The sequence below is a fragment of the Brachyhypopomus gauderio genome, chromosome 3 (assembly GCF_052324685.1).
Source record: "Brachyhypopomus gauderio isolate BG-103 chromosome 3, BGAUD_0.2, whole genome shotgun sequence".
Classification (NCBI taxonomy): Eukaryota; Metazoa; Chordata; class Actinopteri; order Gymnotiformes; family Hypopomidae; genus Brachyhypopomus; species Brachyhypopomus gauderio.
In genome coordinates this window covers 4,564,481-4,582,151 of record NC_135213.1, presented here as the reverse complement: position 1 = coordinate 4,582,151, position 17,671 = coordinate 4,564,481, and the positions used below count along the sequence as shown (strand labels likewise).

Sequence of the window (17,671 nt, the reverse complement as noted above, 5' to 3'; positions counted from 1 at the left end):
GAAGAACATCGTGGCCACCTCATACTGCAGTCCCCCTTTCAGGATGTCCAGGTCCAAGTGTATGTTCTGCAACAGGTCTGATGACCCTAGCAGACTCTACGTACACACAAACGCACACCGCAACACGGATACAGAAAATCATTCCTCATACTTTACTGCACTGTAAAGACTACAAAGGTGACAGTGAGCTAAATATCAGAGCATTATATTCTAGCAGGTGTTTTCACCTCATGGACAGACGCCGCCTTCTGCTCTTCATCCTCCTCCTCTTCATCCACCTCCAGATCTGAATGAAATATGGGCGGAGCCAGACTCTCCAGCTGTCGTCCTCTTAGCGAATGCAAATTTGCTCCGGATACATCCTAAGATACACACCATCATACGCTCTACACCTCTGCCATGAACTCAGACCTCCATCACTTCAAAGTCAATTTGGTAAAAGCTAAACTTTGCAGAGGAGTGACGTGTTCTTTTACCTCCAGTGACGTATGTAGGGTTTGTTCTTACACCACCTTATAAAAGTATACAATGAGGTTTCATTCCCCTACTAGAGGATATAGACTGTACATGTTCACCCCTACTAGAGGATATAGACTGTACATGTTCACCCCTACTAGAGGATATAGACTGTACATGTTCACCCCTACTAGAGGATATAGACTGTACATGTTCACCCCTACTAGAGGATATAGACTGTACATGTTCACCCCTACTAGAGGATATAGACTGTACATGTTCACCCCTACTAGAGGATATAGACAGTACATTTACCCCTAGTGAGGACTTTAAAGGATGAAGGTCTGTGAAGTTGCCCAGGGAACCTCGCAGTCCTGGAACTGAAAGGTCACACATTCCTCTCAGTGGAGCCAGAGGAGCCAGCAGCTGAGAGACAGTGATAGAGTGAGTGTGTGTGAGAGAGAGAGAGAGAGAGAGAGAGAGAGAGAGAGAGAGAGAGAGAGAGAGAGAGAGAGAGCTTTAGCAGAATGGCACACACAAATTAGCTTTCTTTCTCCTTTCTGCTCAACTTTAGGCGACTGCTATCCTAAATCTTTTGATATACTTCGATGAGCAAATAATTGTTCAATTCATTTCAGTGTTATTAGAAACACAGCAGTCAAGAATGTGTAGAATGGAAGAGAAAGTGTGACAAATATAACTGCTGTGTAACAAAATACATTTTAGGGTACACAGATCCAAACTCACTCTTGGGGCCTTCAGTCCCTCTGGTTCCTTCTTTTTTTTCTCCTTCTTCTCTTTCTTCTTCTTCTCCTTGTTCTTTCTGCTGCCTGTGGAGGCGGAGCCTGAGATGGTAGAGGCAGTCCGACCGTGGTGAGCACGCTCCCGCTCCTGGGCCACTAGTTGGCGGTAGTGCTCATCACAGGGGTGGTCCCAGGTGGACTGGCCCGTGGAGAAGTTGAAGTAATAAACTTCTCCAGTCACATCCTGACTGGAGAGTAGGAAAGGGAGACAAGCTCATCACATAGATAAACACACACATAAAAACACATGACATATAGACAAGCCTAGGTTCTCCAGCACAGGACTGTCCACAAAGGTGTCAACAGGACAACATCTGAAACACTGAGTGGTGCTCTGGATCTCATTGCTCAGATTAATAGTGCCAGAAGGCAAGTCTACAAGCAAATCTGCTGCATAGAGTGATGAAATATTAATTTTATACTTTGCAATTGTTAGTTTCGGGGACAACTAACATTAAATATCTCCTGGATCTTGTCTTTGTGTGTTTTATCTATGAAGGTACTGACACCACTGTCACACCTGACAATAAGGTTATAACATACTTTCCCCCAAACCATTTGAATACAGAATCCAAAAATGATTTCATATGTTAAAATGTGTCTGATCTTTCATGTCACATCAAACTCCCCAACTTCAAAAATACTCTTCTGCCTGTTATATTTTCTCTTGCCCAATCTTATTTCCCAGTCAAATTATTCAGTCTTCTCCAGACTTGCAGTTCCATGGTCTTTAAAAAAAAGTTGGGCTGTCTAATTTGCTCATCTAATCACCTAGGTCATAAGTGATTTAATGCCCACTTCTTGCAAGCTTCCAGAGAGTCCGTGTGACATTATGACACTCACAATAAAGTCCTGATGCATCCTACTTCTATAAATGGTACTTAAAATTATAACTGAGTTATAGGGGACAAAGGGCCTTGGTTACGTCATGTAATCAAGAACCTGAATGAACGAGCCAGCATGAATGAGACGTAGAGTTCTTGGAACGGAAGCCATTCCTCAATTAAGGGCACATTAGAGTATGCTTGGATTTTTCTAAAAGGAACCAACGCTCACACCAACGCTCACTGCTCTGTGTGTAAGGATAAGAAAACTGTTTCATTATGGGTGACTGTATGAGAATGAGCTTGTCCTACCAGGGTTTCCATTCAGGAGGTAGTGGGGCTACAGCCACCTCTCTGGCCAGCCATAGGAGCTCTGGCTCCCTCTCAGGGTCAATGCCAATTTCTCTGGCAAAATCATGGACCTCTGAGGAGCAATACAGATAAGAAGAATATAACCACAATCAGTATATTTTCAAATCAAGACAAAATCCCACAAATTCAAATATTTAAGTCCATAATGCATGGAGATTGATTCTATGTTATAAAGTGTAGCTATAGCTTGGACGAACATACAGGAGTCCCAACTGGACATGTGTTGTTAATATTATTATTATATATTATAATATTATTATATATTATTAAGTTATTATGTCAATATTATAATTTAGTTTTTAAATGATGGAACTGTTGTAGCTTGTAGACTTTATCAATGGTGGATATTAAATTATACCATTTCAGTAACATATATTAAAGTTCAGGGCCGGAGTGGGCCACTTTTTCAGCTCGGGAGTTTCATGCCCAAATCTGGCCCAAAATTATTTTTCCATCCCAATCGGCCCAAACTAGAGATTGACATGAGCCGGCCCATCGAGAATCCTCCCGAATCTCCCGATTAGCCACTCCAGCTCTGTTAAAGTTTTACCCGGGGTCCTAAACTGTAACAGGTAGTATGCGACAGCTAATGTACCTTGTTCAGATGGGAGATAATTCTCATCCTCTTCCAGGATCAACTGGTCTCCAACTGGTCTCCGAAGGGCATCTGCTGTCATGTTGACTGAACATTAAGAAAAAGATTATGTACTATACGAATAACAGTGCAGTAGACAGATCACCTCGCCATATTGTCTCTAAACTCTCTGTGGTACCGTTCGCTAGGCTAACCTAACTAACTAGCCAATAATAGAATTCCATAGCAATAATAGCGTCCATAGCAACCATAGCTTTCCACACAAAGCAACGTTATACCCAAAATACCCAAATACCCACCAGCAGGCTGGAGGTAGACTGGATCCATCTGTTTCAGGACCTCGCCTTGAACATGGGGCTGAGCAAGGTGTCTCTGCATCTCCATGTCAGGGCCTAAATGCAAAACACCAACCCAGGGCACAGAGGAATGTGTACTGTTAAGATCATCAGGTCTATAAGAAGGGCTACAGTGCCATGTGAATTCATTACAATGTTGAAGAATATGTCATGTCATATTTTCTGATAAAACTGTTGTTTTACTGGTCAGGTCATGTGCAGAAAGCTGATGGTTCTGCACCTCTGCCAGACCTTACAAACAAATGTAATAAATGTTTTTTTCTACTTCATCATGCATGGTTATTTGGTTTGTTGAATATGCATGTAATCTTCAGTGTTACACAGTACCAGTGTGGAGTGGTCCTTCTACAGGGATGTTAACATGGCCGACATCTGAGGGTCCCGCCGTCCTTCTGTGAGGGAAGGGTGCTGGTCCACAGGGATCCGTGTGGATCACTGTCGCTTGGGGGTTGTAGGGCACACCTGAAAATCCCACAGCAGGTAAAGTGAAACCCAGCATGCCTCTCAGTGAGGCTCAAATGCCTTGTAAGTGTTTCCCATGAACAAGTGATTATAACAAGGGCTATGGTGCCATGTGATGTCATCAGAATGTGGGGAGAATGCTTAAGAATTTGTGATGTCATGTTAGAAATCTGTTTCTTTATAAAAATGTTTATTTTTATTTGCTTTTTCTATGGCCACATGGACAATGTTAAGATTTATGAAAATTGTGCTGAGTCAAAGAAATCAAAGAAATAAACCATGCTCCATTAATTATATTATCCTGTACACATGAAATACAGAGCTTGACAGTCATCAGTAGAATTTACATGTTATTTTTCTGAACCTTAGAAACCTACTATATAAATGTGTATATTTAACTTTTAATTATTATGAATAAGTCTATAGAATCCATACTCATAAGAATTAATATACTGTCTTACATAGAAGTATAAAATTATGTACAGTATATGAAAATTTATTTTTCTCACCATGAGTGGTAAAACCTGGTGTGTCTTTGAAGTGGTTCTGTTCCTGTCCAGGCCTTGGCTGGTCAGTTCTCCTGGGGTAAAAACTCATTCTCCACCTGAAAAATAGAAAGAATAGAAAGAGAGAAAGATCTAGAAAAAATAGAGAGATTTGTTAGTTTTGTATTGATTAATCCACAGAGCAAAATGTCTTGCGACTTGTTCTGAGCTTTTCAGCATCAAAACTGAATCCAAACATTCTAAACCAAACATTCCAAAGTTGAGTATCACGTGATATCACAATTTCCTATTTTTTTAACCAAAACACCAAATCAGCCAGGCTGCTACAATAACCTGATGCAGCCTGGCTTGTACCCAAAGGGTTCATACCAGAGACCGTATATATTATATATATACATCAAAGTAATGAATAGAAACTAGCTAGCGATGGTGCTAACGACAGCTAGCGTCGCCACAGCGGGCGGAAACTATCATACAGTTAAGCCCGCCCACTAAGAGGGAAGATATGATTGGTCAATTTTGCTGTCACTTGAAACTAGGTGCACGCACCACTTCCTCGTTTGATGTCAGGATGGTACCATAGTTCCGGTTGGTATACGGAAGTGCTGATGTTATGGCCGAGTGTAAATTCACAAGGTGCCTGTTGGAGTTCCCAAAGTTTACCGTCAACGATGTGCGTCGTATTGTCAGAGCATCAAGTACAACGACACAGAGTAAACTTGAAAAGGGTTTCAAGTTCTACGTTTCATCCTACCTCTGCAATTTTGAAGGTAAGTGGCTGACGCTAGTTAGCTAGCTAGCCTGAGGTGGCAGTCTAATGAAGTGATGTTGTTTTTAGTAACGAACCAACCTGTCCTAGTACTAGAAATGCCTTTTATAAACATGTTTGTATTTCTGATGGAAGTATCAGGCAAAAGTAAGGCTAACGAGATAACAGTGAGGGCTCACTGCTACAGATCTATGAAGAAAACAGATACGCCACACCAGCTGAGAGTAGGACTGGTTAAAATGACACGAGTTCTGTTCAGTGTCACGTTCAAAGTTCTGTTGAACAAGTTCAAAAGTTAGTTCAACACAAGTTCAATCTTTTATCCTTGCTCTTACTTCACGTAAGCTGTGATAACCATAGGCATTGGTTTTCAAAGTTTACAATGGTAGCCAAATGCAGAGTAGCTGAGTGGGAATCATTAGCAGTCTATTGTAAACAAATGGGAGTTTATTTTACAGTTCGAGCTATTGTTATCTACCTCTATGACTCAAAAGCAGAATATAGTCCACCTCAGCTATTCTTCAAACTGCATTTTCTAAAATCTGTCAATCTGTCTTTCAAATCTTTCATCTTAACTTCTTTATTAACATATGGCTTCAACACTTACACCTATTAACATATTCTGATAACACTCTTCAAGAAGCAGTTGAAGTAAAACCTGCACTGTTCTGTTGTTGGTGGTGGAAACAACAAAATAATGTAAATATAAGTAGACCTGTTTCACTCCTATGTGTAAGCATTTCATCTGGAGTGAAAATGAAATTTAAATCTAAAATATATTTAGTTTATAGTTGCTCAGTGAACTAGTAGATTGAACCATGCACAACACTGTAGAATAGAAAGACAGTATAGCCAAGTGTTTTAAGAGTGATGCAAAACAGCACAAACGTTACATGAGACAATAGACAAGTGACATTCACCACTAACAACATGATGGGACAGATATTGCGCCTATTGACATTGCTGAAGTCTTCTGTTCAAGATATTAAATTTTGCCTCTTGTGTATTTCAGATGACATTACGTGATTCAATGCCAGTTGTGCTCATTAACAGCAACTGCTCTTGTGTTGCTGGTTGCGGAATCTGCAACCACTTGGTTGCGTTGCTTTTCCAGACTGCTCATTATTCTGAATCTGGCATGTCTGTCGTGCCTCCTGTCCTTTCATGCACACAGACAGAACAGAAGTGGCATAAACCACCAACAATGGTTTGTCTTATTTCATTATTTAATGTTAGTTAATGTATCACAGTCACTTTACTAACACCATCTTTTAAATTAATAGGGGGTGCAGCCTGGACCGGTGGATGCCATGGTTGTCCTAAAGCCAAAACCAGGTGCTACTACAGCCAGTGGAGTTAGGTATGTAGTACCAAATTTAATAGGCAGATTACAGTGTGTGGTAAAAAAATAAATGCTTTTGATCATCTGATAAGACCCTGTTCTCTTCAAAATTTAATTTAGCCTCGTTGTACTTCAGATGACATGTGATATGTGATTCACAATCAGTTGTGCTGGTGAACAGATTACAATGTGTAAAAATAAATGTTATTCACTCTTCTTTTATTTCAGAAGTACACTTTTCAAGGGCTACAGCGGTGAGCTCCCACACCCGGCCACCCTCAATCCTGGACCAGTCTACGCTGGAATGAAAGCGGATTCTCTTCCACTCATCTGCACAATGAACATCTCGCCTGACAAGCCACTTGTGGACTCCATCTTTGGGAAGGTACAAGTTGGCAGTGTACTGTCCTGTCAACAACCACCACCTCCATCTGACAGTGTTGTCATACATGAGGATGCACCCCCATTCCCGAGTCTGCCACTAGAATGTTACCATCTAAGCCCACCTGAATATTCATTTGTGCCAACACACCAAGAACAGCTACACCTAAGCTCACTTAGTGATGGTGGTATTTACTGTGTTAAATCATGTAAAATGTAAAAAAATAAAAAACTAAAAAACAACTATGCCCTGTAGAAGGGTTATGTCATGTTTTGAAACATGTTCCACTGAACATGTTTGAAACATACATGATGTATTGCCTTTTAGTGGGCATATATACATATGATAAAAACAGGTAGTGTGTCCCAACGTTTTCAATGTTAACATTCAAATTCATATTCAGCATGGCTAGACAAAGTAAGTTGGTTTCATCGGGATAATAAATAGAAAAGAAGGTAGGGGGTTAAACAAGTTTTGTGTGTTTTAAGATACAGATGGCCAGGGGAAAGAAAATTCTGAGCCTTTGTGTAATTAGTTAATTTAATAATTTCATTTATTTCAGTAATTTACCCAAAATGTAATATTTAATAAATTTTATCAACTGCAGGCTGTGAGGATTTTGCTCAAACTATGCCTTAGACATACTTAAAGGCATAGCTGAGTATACATGTTGTTAAATGTATAATGTGTGTATGATTATTTAATTTGATGGTGTATGTCTATCTTTTTATTTCTTATTTTTCAACAAGGAGGTGGAGGCAGAAAACATGCAAGAGGACACAACTGTCACACACAGACTCGTATGTGACTGTCACAATGCATGGAGGTGTCACAGGTTCCCCTCACCAAGGAACTCTTAGCATCTGTGGGTGCAGCCCGGTCAATATACAGACTCTTTCTGGATCAGGAACGAATCAGGAAAGGAAAGGAATCCCAGATGTCTGGTATTAGATGTCAATCAACAGCTATTAACTGTCAATCACCTTATCGCCACACCCATTTAAGTAACACTTAATAACTTCTATAAAATCTGTTTATCATAGAGAAAGACACTGGGAGAGATACTAACGCAATGGGGTGTTATAGAATTGACAACATATAATTGCTCAAAAAACTTATTTTACGTGTAATAAAAATTCAAAGTTTCTCGTCCGGCCCGTTCACTTACATGGGAATGGGCGGGGTTAAAAGTTGTACTGCAGCCAGCCACTAGAGGGCAGCTGACTCACGGAGGCTTCACTTTTCACTTGTGTCGTCCAGTCCACTTATATATACGGTCTCTGTCTAGTCCACTTATATATACGGTCTCTGAGTCTGACAGTCAGAGCAGACCATTCTCTAGAGCAGACCATTCTCTGGAGCAGACCCGCACCGCTCCACGTCCACGCTGCAAATTAACTGCGCATGCCCAAAGCCCCCGCTGATTGACCCCGCCCCGTATTTACAGAGCCGGATGTAAATATAAATGCGTCTTCAGTGTGATACAAAATAAATCACGTAATTTAATTCATACAGTCTCAGTCAGTCACTCTAACATATTTATGGTATTGTTTACTATTTTTTTCTCTCCCACAACGTTATTCTTTTACATCTGCAAAAACACGCATTATGCAAATTAAATAATGACGCCATTTTGTGAGTTTTAGGACAGCCAATAGCGTCTTTCCTTACTGAGGAGTTGGCAACGCTGCTCTTACAGACAGAGAAGAGACTTTGATGAATCCACGTAATCTTTTTACACGAGTATTGCTCCAAATCAATAGCAGCGTTGGTATCGATATTTGGATCGATCCGCCCACCTCTACCTACCGTCACCATCTGACATTACAGACCACAGGTTTCCTTATTCTCAATATCAGCATCGGGCGTTTAGTGGAGTTGCGCCTATTGTCGTGTTGGTGTTTGGAAGTGTTGGACTACTGGTTGACCTGTAAGTACTTAACTTAGTAATACGTACCACTAACACCTTTTAACCACATCTTAACCACACTATTTTGTTCGTTCCGTTACCTCACGGTTGAATCTCGTGTCTTGATTAAGTTGGTGGAAAATTCAATGTGTTAAAGTGTTTTTATAATGGATGTTGTAGCGCTAACTAACCCAACCAGATAACGTAGCTACTTATTTGCTACTATACGAATATAATTATATTTGATTATTTTGTTTAGTAGCTCAGTGGTTCCTGTTACAAAGATAAAAGCTTATAGGCTAGTTATTTTGTACGGTTTTATTACAGTAGCTTTAGGGCGTACTCACACTAGGCACGGTTTGCTTGTTCCGTGCTGGGGCCCGGTTATCCCCCCTCCCCACTCCCCGTCTGGCCTGCACTCACACTCGCTTCAGCAACCCGGCCCGAGCACGCTTACGTCATCACAACGCCGCTTTATTTGGAAAAAAGCGCGCTCGCACAACACTATAGAGTTCACGATTCTCTTTTTATTGTATTTTTGGAGTCGTTTTGGGAGTGCAGAAACACGGTGCAAGCACAGATTTATCGATAATTTAACACAACGATTGTCTGCTAATCGCTTTGCCGCTATGACTGTTTAACGTGAGCGTCGCATCACTGATGTCATGTTTGAGTTCCAGCGAAATGAACCAATCAGACGAGGCACCAAGCGGGCCCGGGCACGGATAGCGCTCACACTAGAAGCGAACCGTGCCCGAGTCCACATGAATCGTGCCCTGGCCCACCTCTTCAAAGCGGGCCCGAGCACGGTTAACTGATCCGGGCCCGGGCACGGTTGGAGCGCTCACACTAGCCAAACGAACCGTGCTTCGGCAGGCAACCGTGCCCGGGCCCGGATCACAGAGCCTAGTGTGAGTACGCCCTTAATGTACAATTTAATTGATTTTATGCTGTTATAGTGGATGTATTGTAATGTTACATACATTTGATTTAGTTTGGTTATTCATGGAAGTATTTTTACGTTTAGGTGAAATCATATAGATAGATATATACGGGTGTACTTTTCCTAAGCACAATAACAACATTTGGTAGAAGCTTTGACGCTCCCTCAGCAACTCTTTTAGAAAATGTTTACTATGTATTGTTTAAACATTGTTATTTATCAGTGACAGCCAATATGAGATCAAGTATAAATGTTACTAAAACGTTATGTTGGTGTTTATAAGCTATGCTTTAGTGCAGACAATTGGGACCGGGGGACAATATGCGGCACAGTATAAAATGCCCTTGTACAAAAAAGCTATTTTATATTTCACCAGAAGATGGCAGTAGATCTCGCCTACACTGTAGATCTCAAACATTTTTTACAGCTTTTACTGTGCGTTCACACCGAAAGCGATAAAATCGCTCTCCGTCGCCGAGTCGCCAGCGTCGCGTTGGGGCGTGTCCAACATCACGCCTGCATGCAGCACGTGACAGATATGCAAATCACGTTTTTAAAGCAGGACGCAGTATTTATTTTAATCTATTGATTACAGGACACACGATTATAAAGGAGTGCGTGTATAAAACATAGTGTGTGTATAAAACACATATAGTATATAAACCTAAAATGTTTATGTATTTTTTTTTACTTTTTACCCCAGACCCGAAGATCAAACAGGAATTTAAAAAATCATAACCAATAATCGGGTATACGCTAATTTATTGCAGATGTTTTTTAACAAATGAACAGTATTCCCTCCAAAAATAAACATTTTGTACTGTAAATAAACAGGGACACATCGTAAAGTGCGGGACATCCAGAGACCGCCTCCTCCATTTTGCAATCGTAACAAATAATCAGTAGGAACCAAAGTCAGAGGTGCGGTTTCGGAGGAGGGAGCAAACATACTTTCTGATTGGTAGTCGCCGCCGCGCGTCACTGCTCATTTGCATAAAGTTGAGCCAAGCTCAACTTGTTCGCGTCGCTCGAATCGCTCACTTCGCGTCGCGTCGCTGGGTGTCGCTCACTCTCATTGAAAATGAATGACTTCAGGTCGCCGTGTCGCTCTCGTCGCTTTCGGTGTGAACGCACAGTTACAGATAAGAAATGGCACGGAGATATATGTTGAGGAACAGTTTGAATAAACTAGATGTGTTAGATCTACACCATGTGTGCATGTTTTACTTTTTATGTCATTTAAAATAAATGTGAAGTGTGGAAATTTAAAATTATTTCATTCTAATCTTTTTCAGTCCAACAGAAATATTGAAGAACTTGTCTTAACAGTGAGAGATTTGAGATCTTCTGAAGAGGTGAGTTATATTTTAAACCTGTGACTGATACATTTCTCAGTATAATCCAGATAAACAAGCAACAGTTTAAAGCACACACAGCCTACAGGTAGCCTGTAGGCCCAATTGTACCTTTTGGATTTGGATACATAATGCAGCCTTTGTTGTTTTTAGGTCTTTGAACAGACTCCCAATCTCAATACACAGGCTGGGTTTGTAACTACTTCCTGGTCAATCATTGAGTCCACGCTTCATACTGATGTCAATGAAGTTGGTTTATTACTCATCTTATATTCTTCAAAGTACACCGTGAAAACTGAAATCAAAGTAAAACATCAATGAATCCGTTTTGACAGACAGAATTTACACATTTTCATGTATATTGTTCAATACAATAGCTATATATAAGGATTCTGTTAATCTTAACAAACAATTGAATTCACTCTTGTCGTGAATAATGACAGAATATCTCATAGTAAAGAACTAGCATTGTGTATTGCGTGTGCTAATACATAAACAACCTAGCACAGGCTACGTAGCTTATACGATATACAACGGTATACAATCTGTGTACAAATCAGCATTTTACACCACCAGTTAGTAAATGTCGTACAAGAAACTTTAGTACCAAACAAAGGAACATCGTTTTACCGTGTGCACCCTTGACCAGTTGTAGAATGGTTAACTCTTTTATTCTCTTCTCTTCTCTTTCGCTCGCGACTCTCTGACATATTTTCGCGCTCGGTCTAGTTGTGCACCTGACGGACCACTACTTCCGGATTTAACGATGTCAAAATAAAAGCGATAAATAAAGCATTTAAATAAGCTTGTGATATTATTTACAGGGTTATACATCCTTTAACACAGTATTAATACAGTATCTCCCAATCTCATTATACCCACATAGACAGAGTTATAGACCCTTCTGAACAGGACAGTAACTCTGCTATGGAGTATAATAGTGCCAAATCTCACACAACATACATACACAACATATTCCACAAATATACTATTTGCAAGCAAACATCACATGATTTTCAAATGAAAACCACGACTTACAACTATTGCATTTTGTATTTGTAAATTCATATGTGAGCAAATGCACAGTAACTTTCAATACATCACACTACACGTACAAATACGTACGTACAAAATATGTCCTTTGTGGATCATGTGACTTTTTACACACTTTTAACAGGAGTGCTTTCTAAAGAGGCCATCATCATTTTTACCTTTAATCTACCTGGAAACATGGCACAATGAGTAATCGTGTGCACAGGTGAATTTTCTGTGATATGTTGGTGCTGCCCATAGATTAATTCTCTGATGAACAATAATTTAAAAGATCAAATCACACTGCTGGAACTCATAAGGAGCTTCAACAGACCAAAGCAGCTCTGCAGCACCATGAGAGAGAAAGGAAGGAAAAGAACAACTTTGAAAATAAAGTTGATGAACCATACAAAATAAAAGTCCCTATAGACTGGCACATAGAGTGGCACTGAACCTAACAGAGAGAGACACGTACCACAACATAGACAAATGTTTTCATTTTAGTGAAGTAATGAAGCCTAGCACTGTCTCCTGATGGTATTTAGCATGAATGTCTTTAGCATTACGCAGAGCCCAAATGGTTCTTTGTCATGATTGTTTCGTCTTCACCTTACAATGAATTTGCACTGTCTTTTTCCTTTAGGAATCAATGCTGTCCACTTTCCTCAACACGTAAACTTTACCTACATAAACACATTTATCTGTGAGTAGTATGTCAGACTGCTGAAATCAGTAAACATGGAAAAGGAAAAAAGCTACAACTGCTTAGAGTGTGGAAAGAGATTTACTCAACAGAGTAATCTCAAAAAACACCAGCGCATTCACACAGGAGAGAAGCCATATCACTGCTCAGAATGTGGGAAGAGATTTACTCAACAGGGTCATCTTCAACTGCACCAGCGCGTTCACACAGGGGAGAAGCCACATCACTGCTCAGAGTGTGGGAAGAGTTTTACTACACAGAGTAATCTTCAACTGCACCAGCGCATTCACACAGGAGAGAAGCCATATCACTGCTCAGAGTGTGGGAAGAGTTTTACTAGACAGAGTAGTCTCAACGATCACCAGCGCATTCACACAGGAGAGAAGCAATATCACTGCTCAGAGTGTGGGAAGAGTTTTACTAGACAGAGTAATCTCAAAAAACACCAGCGCATTCACACAGGAGAGAAGCCATATCACTGCTCACAGTGTGGGAAGAGTTTTACTCAACAGAGTAATCTTCAACTGCACCAGCGCATTCACACAGGAGAGAAGCCATATCACTGCTCAGAGTGTGGGAAGAGTTTTACTGCACAGAGGAGTCTTCAACTGCACCAGCACATTCACACAGGAGAGAAGCCATATCACTGCTCAGAGTGTGGGAAGAGTTTTACTATACAGAGTAATCTTCAACGGCACCAGCACATTCACACAGGAGAGAAGCTATATCATTGCTCAAAGTGTGGGAAGAGTTTTACTAGACAGAAAAATCTCCAGCAACACCAGCACATTCACACAGGAATGAAGCCATAACACTGCTCAGTGTGGTAAGTCAGAAACTTCTAGCTACAGTTCTAGCTTACTGTACATTTTCTGCTTTGCACTAATACTGCACTGTATTAGTACAGAATGAAGCATGTTGGACAGACTATATGTGATCTGCAGTAAACAGTAGTGGGAGACTCTGAGCACAGACGTTTGAATGTTTCCTCATCAGTCATGAATGATTTTAGTTTATTTATGTTTTCACTCTTCATTGCCAGCAGGCTAACTGGAGTATTCACATGCATCAGTGTCCCTGCTTGGTTAAGAATGATGTCAGTTTGTTAGTGTAAATATGGGTCGGCACATAAGAGATAGTAGTTGGTAATTGGAACATGACAAACGTTACCGGATAACAACACAGAGGTGAATATATGAAAAACCACATATACAAATATGCCCCGTACCCCCAAAAATGTTTTGGTACCTCTGAGGATTCTAGGGGTGTCACCAGGGGCACATGAGCCGGAACAGGTCCTACCACTGTATTGCTGTAGACACTTGTTAGCAGGTCGGGGCTGCATTGTACAGACACAGACACTCGTCGGCTGGCCTTTGATTTGGAGCAGTGAACTGTAGGCTCGTATTGAACAGCCATATTAACGTACTGCTGCTCTGTCCTTGTAGCAGGTCTCTTGGTAGTTGGGGCTGTGGTAACCTACTTGGGTACTGGTGCCTGTGCTGAGACTTCCTCTCTTGTGTGCTCTAGGTGGAAAATGAACTACCTCGGGAGCAGAGAATGCACCAAATTCAAAATCAACCGTGGATCACTATAAAAAAAAAAAAACTTTTTTACAGGTTTTTCCCAATGAATTTGACAGTTTTTTCCTGTATTTTAAAATGGCAGGGAATGTGTATTACAGTTACCAGAACAAACTGTATTTAAAAATGTCATGTGATTTAACAAGAAAAATCTGTATAAATTAAATACATTATAAATCTGTTTTTTAACAATTTGTTTGATAATTTTAACTAAACAAACTGTTGTCGTGGAAATTTCCTAATAAATGGATGAGGACTCAGACGTGGTTAAATGATTAATTTATTACAAAAATACAAATATATATAAATAGGACAAAGACAGATACAAGACAGACACAGACAGACACAGACATGAGAGTCTCATTCAAGCATGACAACTCTGAAGGCAGGGGGGCGCTCCCCCTGCTTATATACAATCTTAAACACAATTCAGCAGTTCTAACAGCAGGTTATCTTAAGCACAGCATGTTCCAAAACATAGGCGTCCAGCAGGCTACTTTGTCTCACATGTGTGTATCTCCTAATATGGACTTCCCTATAGTTAGCGGAAGCAACTGATGTAACAGTTGAACACAGAGAAAGCTAAATGACCCAAGACTAGTAGCCTAGTGACTACCAGTTAACAGAGTGCTCTTACCCTCAGCACTCTCCCTGACCTGGGTCACGTATAGCACACATGCATAATATGAACTAAACATGGTTACACTGAATCACACTACTTCATTATTGTAGTCCTTCTGCTTAGTCAGAATGGACATGTCCTAAATCATAAAGTTCATAATGATCTCTTATAATAATTAAACATGATCTAATCAATGATAATTAGTCAATAATCAATAATTTCTCTCACACTGTAAAAAGAAAGTAATCTTGATTACTTTCAAAGTAATAGAATCTTCTGGAATTTTACAAAAAATATATTTTGTTATGGTGATATATCACTGTCAAATACATTAAAAAGCTGTTAATAAAATGCATAATTGCAAGGAAATATTACACAGGGTTCCCACGGGTTCTTGAAATCCTTGAAAGTTTGTGAATCTGAAAAAATAAGTTCAAAGGCCCTGGAAAGTTTTTGAAAACAGGCATAAAAGACAGCCGTCCTTGAAGGTCCTTGAATATTTTAGGGAGTTTGACCGCAATCAAGGAATAATAGGGCACAGTTGGTAAGGAAGTCAATATTTAGAAAAGATTGCTATGAAAAAGATTGTCATATTTTTCAACAAAAGGATGAGAAATTTAAAACATGATCTGATATGATAGTTGTTATAAAGATTTTAAGAAAGTCTGCAAAGTGATAACTTTAGCATTGATTAAATTAATCAAGAATGTCATTTTATATTCAGTTGACTGTTTCGATCCCCGTGTTAAAAGTGAATGACTGTAACTTAAATTATCACTGATGGTATGAGACAAAAGATATAATAGAGATTCTTTCAAGAAACATCCTAATACAAATTATAAAACCACAATGGCTTGTCGTGGCCCATATCTTCTAAAGTAAAAGAGACTCATTTCAAAATAATAAACAAGATATATCCTGTAGCCATGTGTGTTAGAAATTCTGAAACCCTTAAATGGTGAGCACAATAAAAAGTCAGAAGCAGTTGGGTAAAATAATAAAGTACAATGATTTATTTTAACAAAGCATGGATTAAACCCCTGAGATCTCCGTTACAAACACGCCAGGTGTCTGTCACAGAGAGAGCTCAGAGACCCCTCTCCAAGAGATCCCTGTTACAAACGCACAAGGCGTCTGCAAAAGAGAGCTAATTCCCCATTCCGAACTCTCATCTTTTATACGTTTAATCATCAACACACACGGTGCCCACGAGGTGAACACGAGGTGATCAACCAAATGTGATTGGACAATACAGGAAATAATTAACGTTGATTTGACAGATGCGTATGACGCATGTCCCCTCCACGCTCAGCATCCTCGTGATGTCACGACAGACTGAGTGTCGCCGTAGTCCCTTCCAAGCCGAGATTTGGCGTCTCCAGCGAGGTCAGTTTAGGAACACCAGAGGAACATCAGATTAGGCCTCAGCTGAGGCCAGAGAACACACGCACACACACATCTGAGGCCTACTGAAGTCACGAGAATGGCTTCAGTGCCCTGATCAACACACGTATATGTAAAAGATCTCTAACACCTATCCCTAATGTGTTTAATGTATACTAAGAAAGCCTGACATAAATGGAAATCACCAAATTTCCACCACACATGTTTCTTGAAAGAAGATTTAAACTTGATGTGGATTCATTTGCCTTTTGAATATCAGAAGATGAATCCCAGGAGCATTTGTTTTTTCATGTAAATATTCACAAAGTTTTTGCACAGACACTAGAAACTGGATTAATCTCAAATGTAACATTCTTTCTTTTCATACCATTTTACTTTATGCAGAAAACTTAAGTTCAGGTTTCTGATGTCATAAATGTAGTCGTACTTTTAGCAAAATACCACATTCACTAAGTGGAGTGGTTAAAATCATTATTTTCTCTTTATGAATAAATTAAATTCATATTACTCTTCATTAAGTAGATTAAAAAACTTGTGTAGCCGCTTTACGTGAATGTCACCTTCTCACAGGTGCATTGGTAAATTGCCAGTCATTTCGAGTGTGAGTGAAGTTTTCGTTGAATCAGCGCTTAATGTCATGCACAGAAAATTTCAGGATGCATGTCTTGAAATGACATTCAGTCTTTTGAATTTGCATTGTATTAACATGGTTTTGTGATAACATATTCAGGGATAACAGTAGGTAAATGCTGCCAGGTGCAGTCCTTGAATTTGAGGAAGTTGGTTCTGGAAAGTCAATTAAAGGTCCTTGAATTTGATGTTAACCAAGGTGTGGGAACCCTGCCTCCCTCTGACGATGCAACCCCAAGACCAGCGAAACCTCCTTCTCCTCCTCCTCCGAAGCGCCCGGTCAGCCCAGTGGCGTCGCACGTGATGTGCAGGATGCGACAGATGGATCAAGCTGAGAACTAATGGTCTGTGACAGCGAGTCGCCCCTGCCCCCGCCTCCAGAGTTTCCGGCAACAACCAACAATCAGGTTATGTGCCCAATGGTGGGGGTGGCGGGGCAGGATGAGCCTATGCTGGTTATGAGAACATTGACTTTAACGGACTCAAGGGTAATTTTAAAGCAATCCAGACACCCCAAGGATGTGGGGGGGGGGGGGGGGGGGGGGGGGGGGGGGTTGCAGGTTTGCGGATGAACTGGAGTTGTTTTGCCGTGAGTTCAGACCGACATCACATGAGTTGCAACG

At 40.3% G+C, this 17,671-nt stretch overlaps 2 protein-coding genes across 3 annotated transcripts; one reads left to right on the top strand and one right to left on the bottom strand.

The window, feature by feature from the left end:
* Positions 1 to 785: 785 nt before the first annotated feature.
* Positions 786 to 4,808, bottom strand: LOC143509599 (uncharacterized). The gene is made up of 7 exons (XM_076998457.1): positions 4,378 to 4,808; positions 3,734 to 3,868; positions 3,350 to 3,442; positions 3,051 to 3,137; positions 2,396 to 2,507; positions 1,204 to 1,447; positions 786 to 836 (listed from the first exon to the last, which is right to left on the bottom strand). The coding sequence occupies exons 1-7, from the start codon at positions 4,463 to 4,465 to the stop codon at positions 786 to 788; spliced, it is 810 nt and encodes a 269-aa protein (XP_076854572.1). The 5' UTR covers positions 4,466 to 4,808.
* A 1,139-nt stretch (positions 4,809 to 5,947) lies between these two features.
* On the top strand, positions 5,948 to 14,478 carry LOC143510043 (uncharacterized). 2 transcript variants are annotated; one of them, XM_076999027.1, is made up of 7 exons: positions 5,948 to 6,350; positions 6,427 to 6,503; positions 6,714 to 6,870; positions 7,617 to 8,797; positions 11,015 to 11,074; positions 12,750 to 13,635; positions 14,340 to 14,478. In XM_076999027.1, the coding sequence occupies exon 6, from the start codon at positions 12,845 to 12,847 to the stop codon at positions 13,619 to 13,621; it is 777 nt and encodes a 258-aa protein (XP_076855142.1). In that variant the 5' UTR covers positions 5,948 to 6,350; positions 6,427 to 6,503; positions 6,714 to 6,870; positions 7,617 to 8,797; positions 11,015 to 11,074; positions 12,750 to 12,844; the 3' UTR covers positions 13,622 to 13,635; positions 14,340 to 14,478. The 2 variants fall into 2 exon arrangements, with proteins under 2 accessions (XP_076855142.1, XP_076855143.1); XM_076999028.1 differs by lacking the exons at positions 5,948 to 6,350; positions 6,427 to 6,503; positions 6,714 to 6,870; positions 7,617 to 8,797 and having other exon boundaries at positions 10,225 to 11,074.
* Positions 14,479 to 17,671: the final 3,193 nt, after the last annotated feature.

Coding starts and splice junctions, on each gene's coding strand:
- LOC143509599 (XM_076998457.1), bottom strand. CDS start 4,465: ATGAGTTTTTACCCCAGGAGAACTGACCAGCCAAGGCCTGGACAGGAA. Junction 3,443..3,733: donor AGAAGGACCACTCCACACTG/GTACTGTGTAAC, acceptor TTTTGCATTTAG/GCCCTGACATGGAGATGCAG. Junction 837..1,203: donor AGGGACTGAAGGCCCCAAGA/GTGAGTTTGGAT, acceptor GTGACCTTTCAG/TTCCAGGACTGCGAGGTTCC.
- LOC143510043 (XM_076999027.1), top strand. CDS start 12,845: ATGGAAAAGGAAAAAAGCTACAACTGCTTAGAGTGTGGAAAGAGATTT.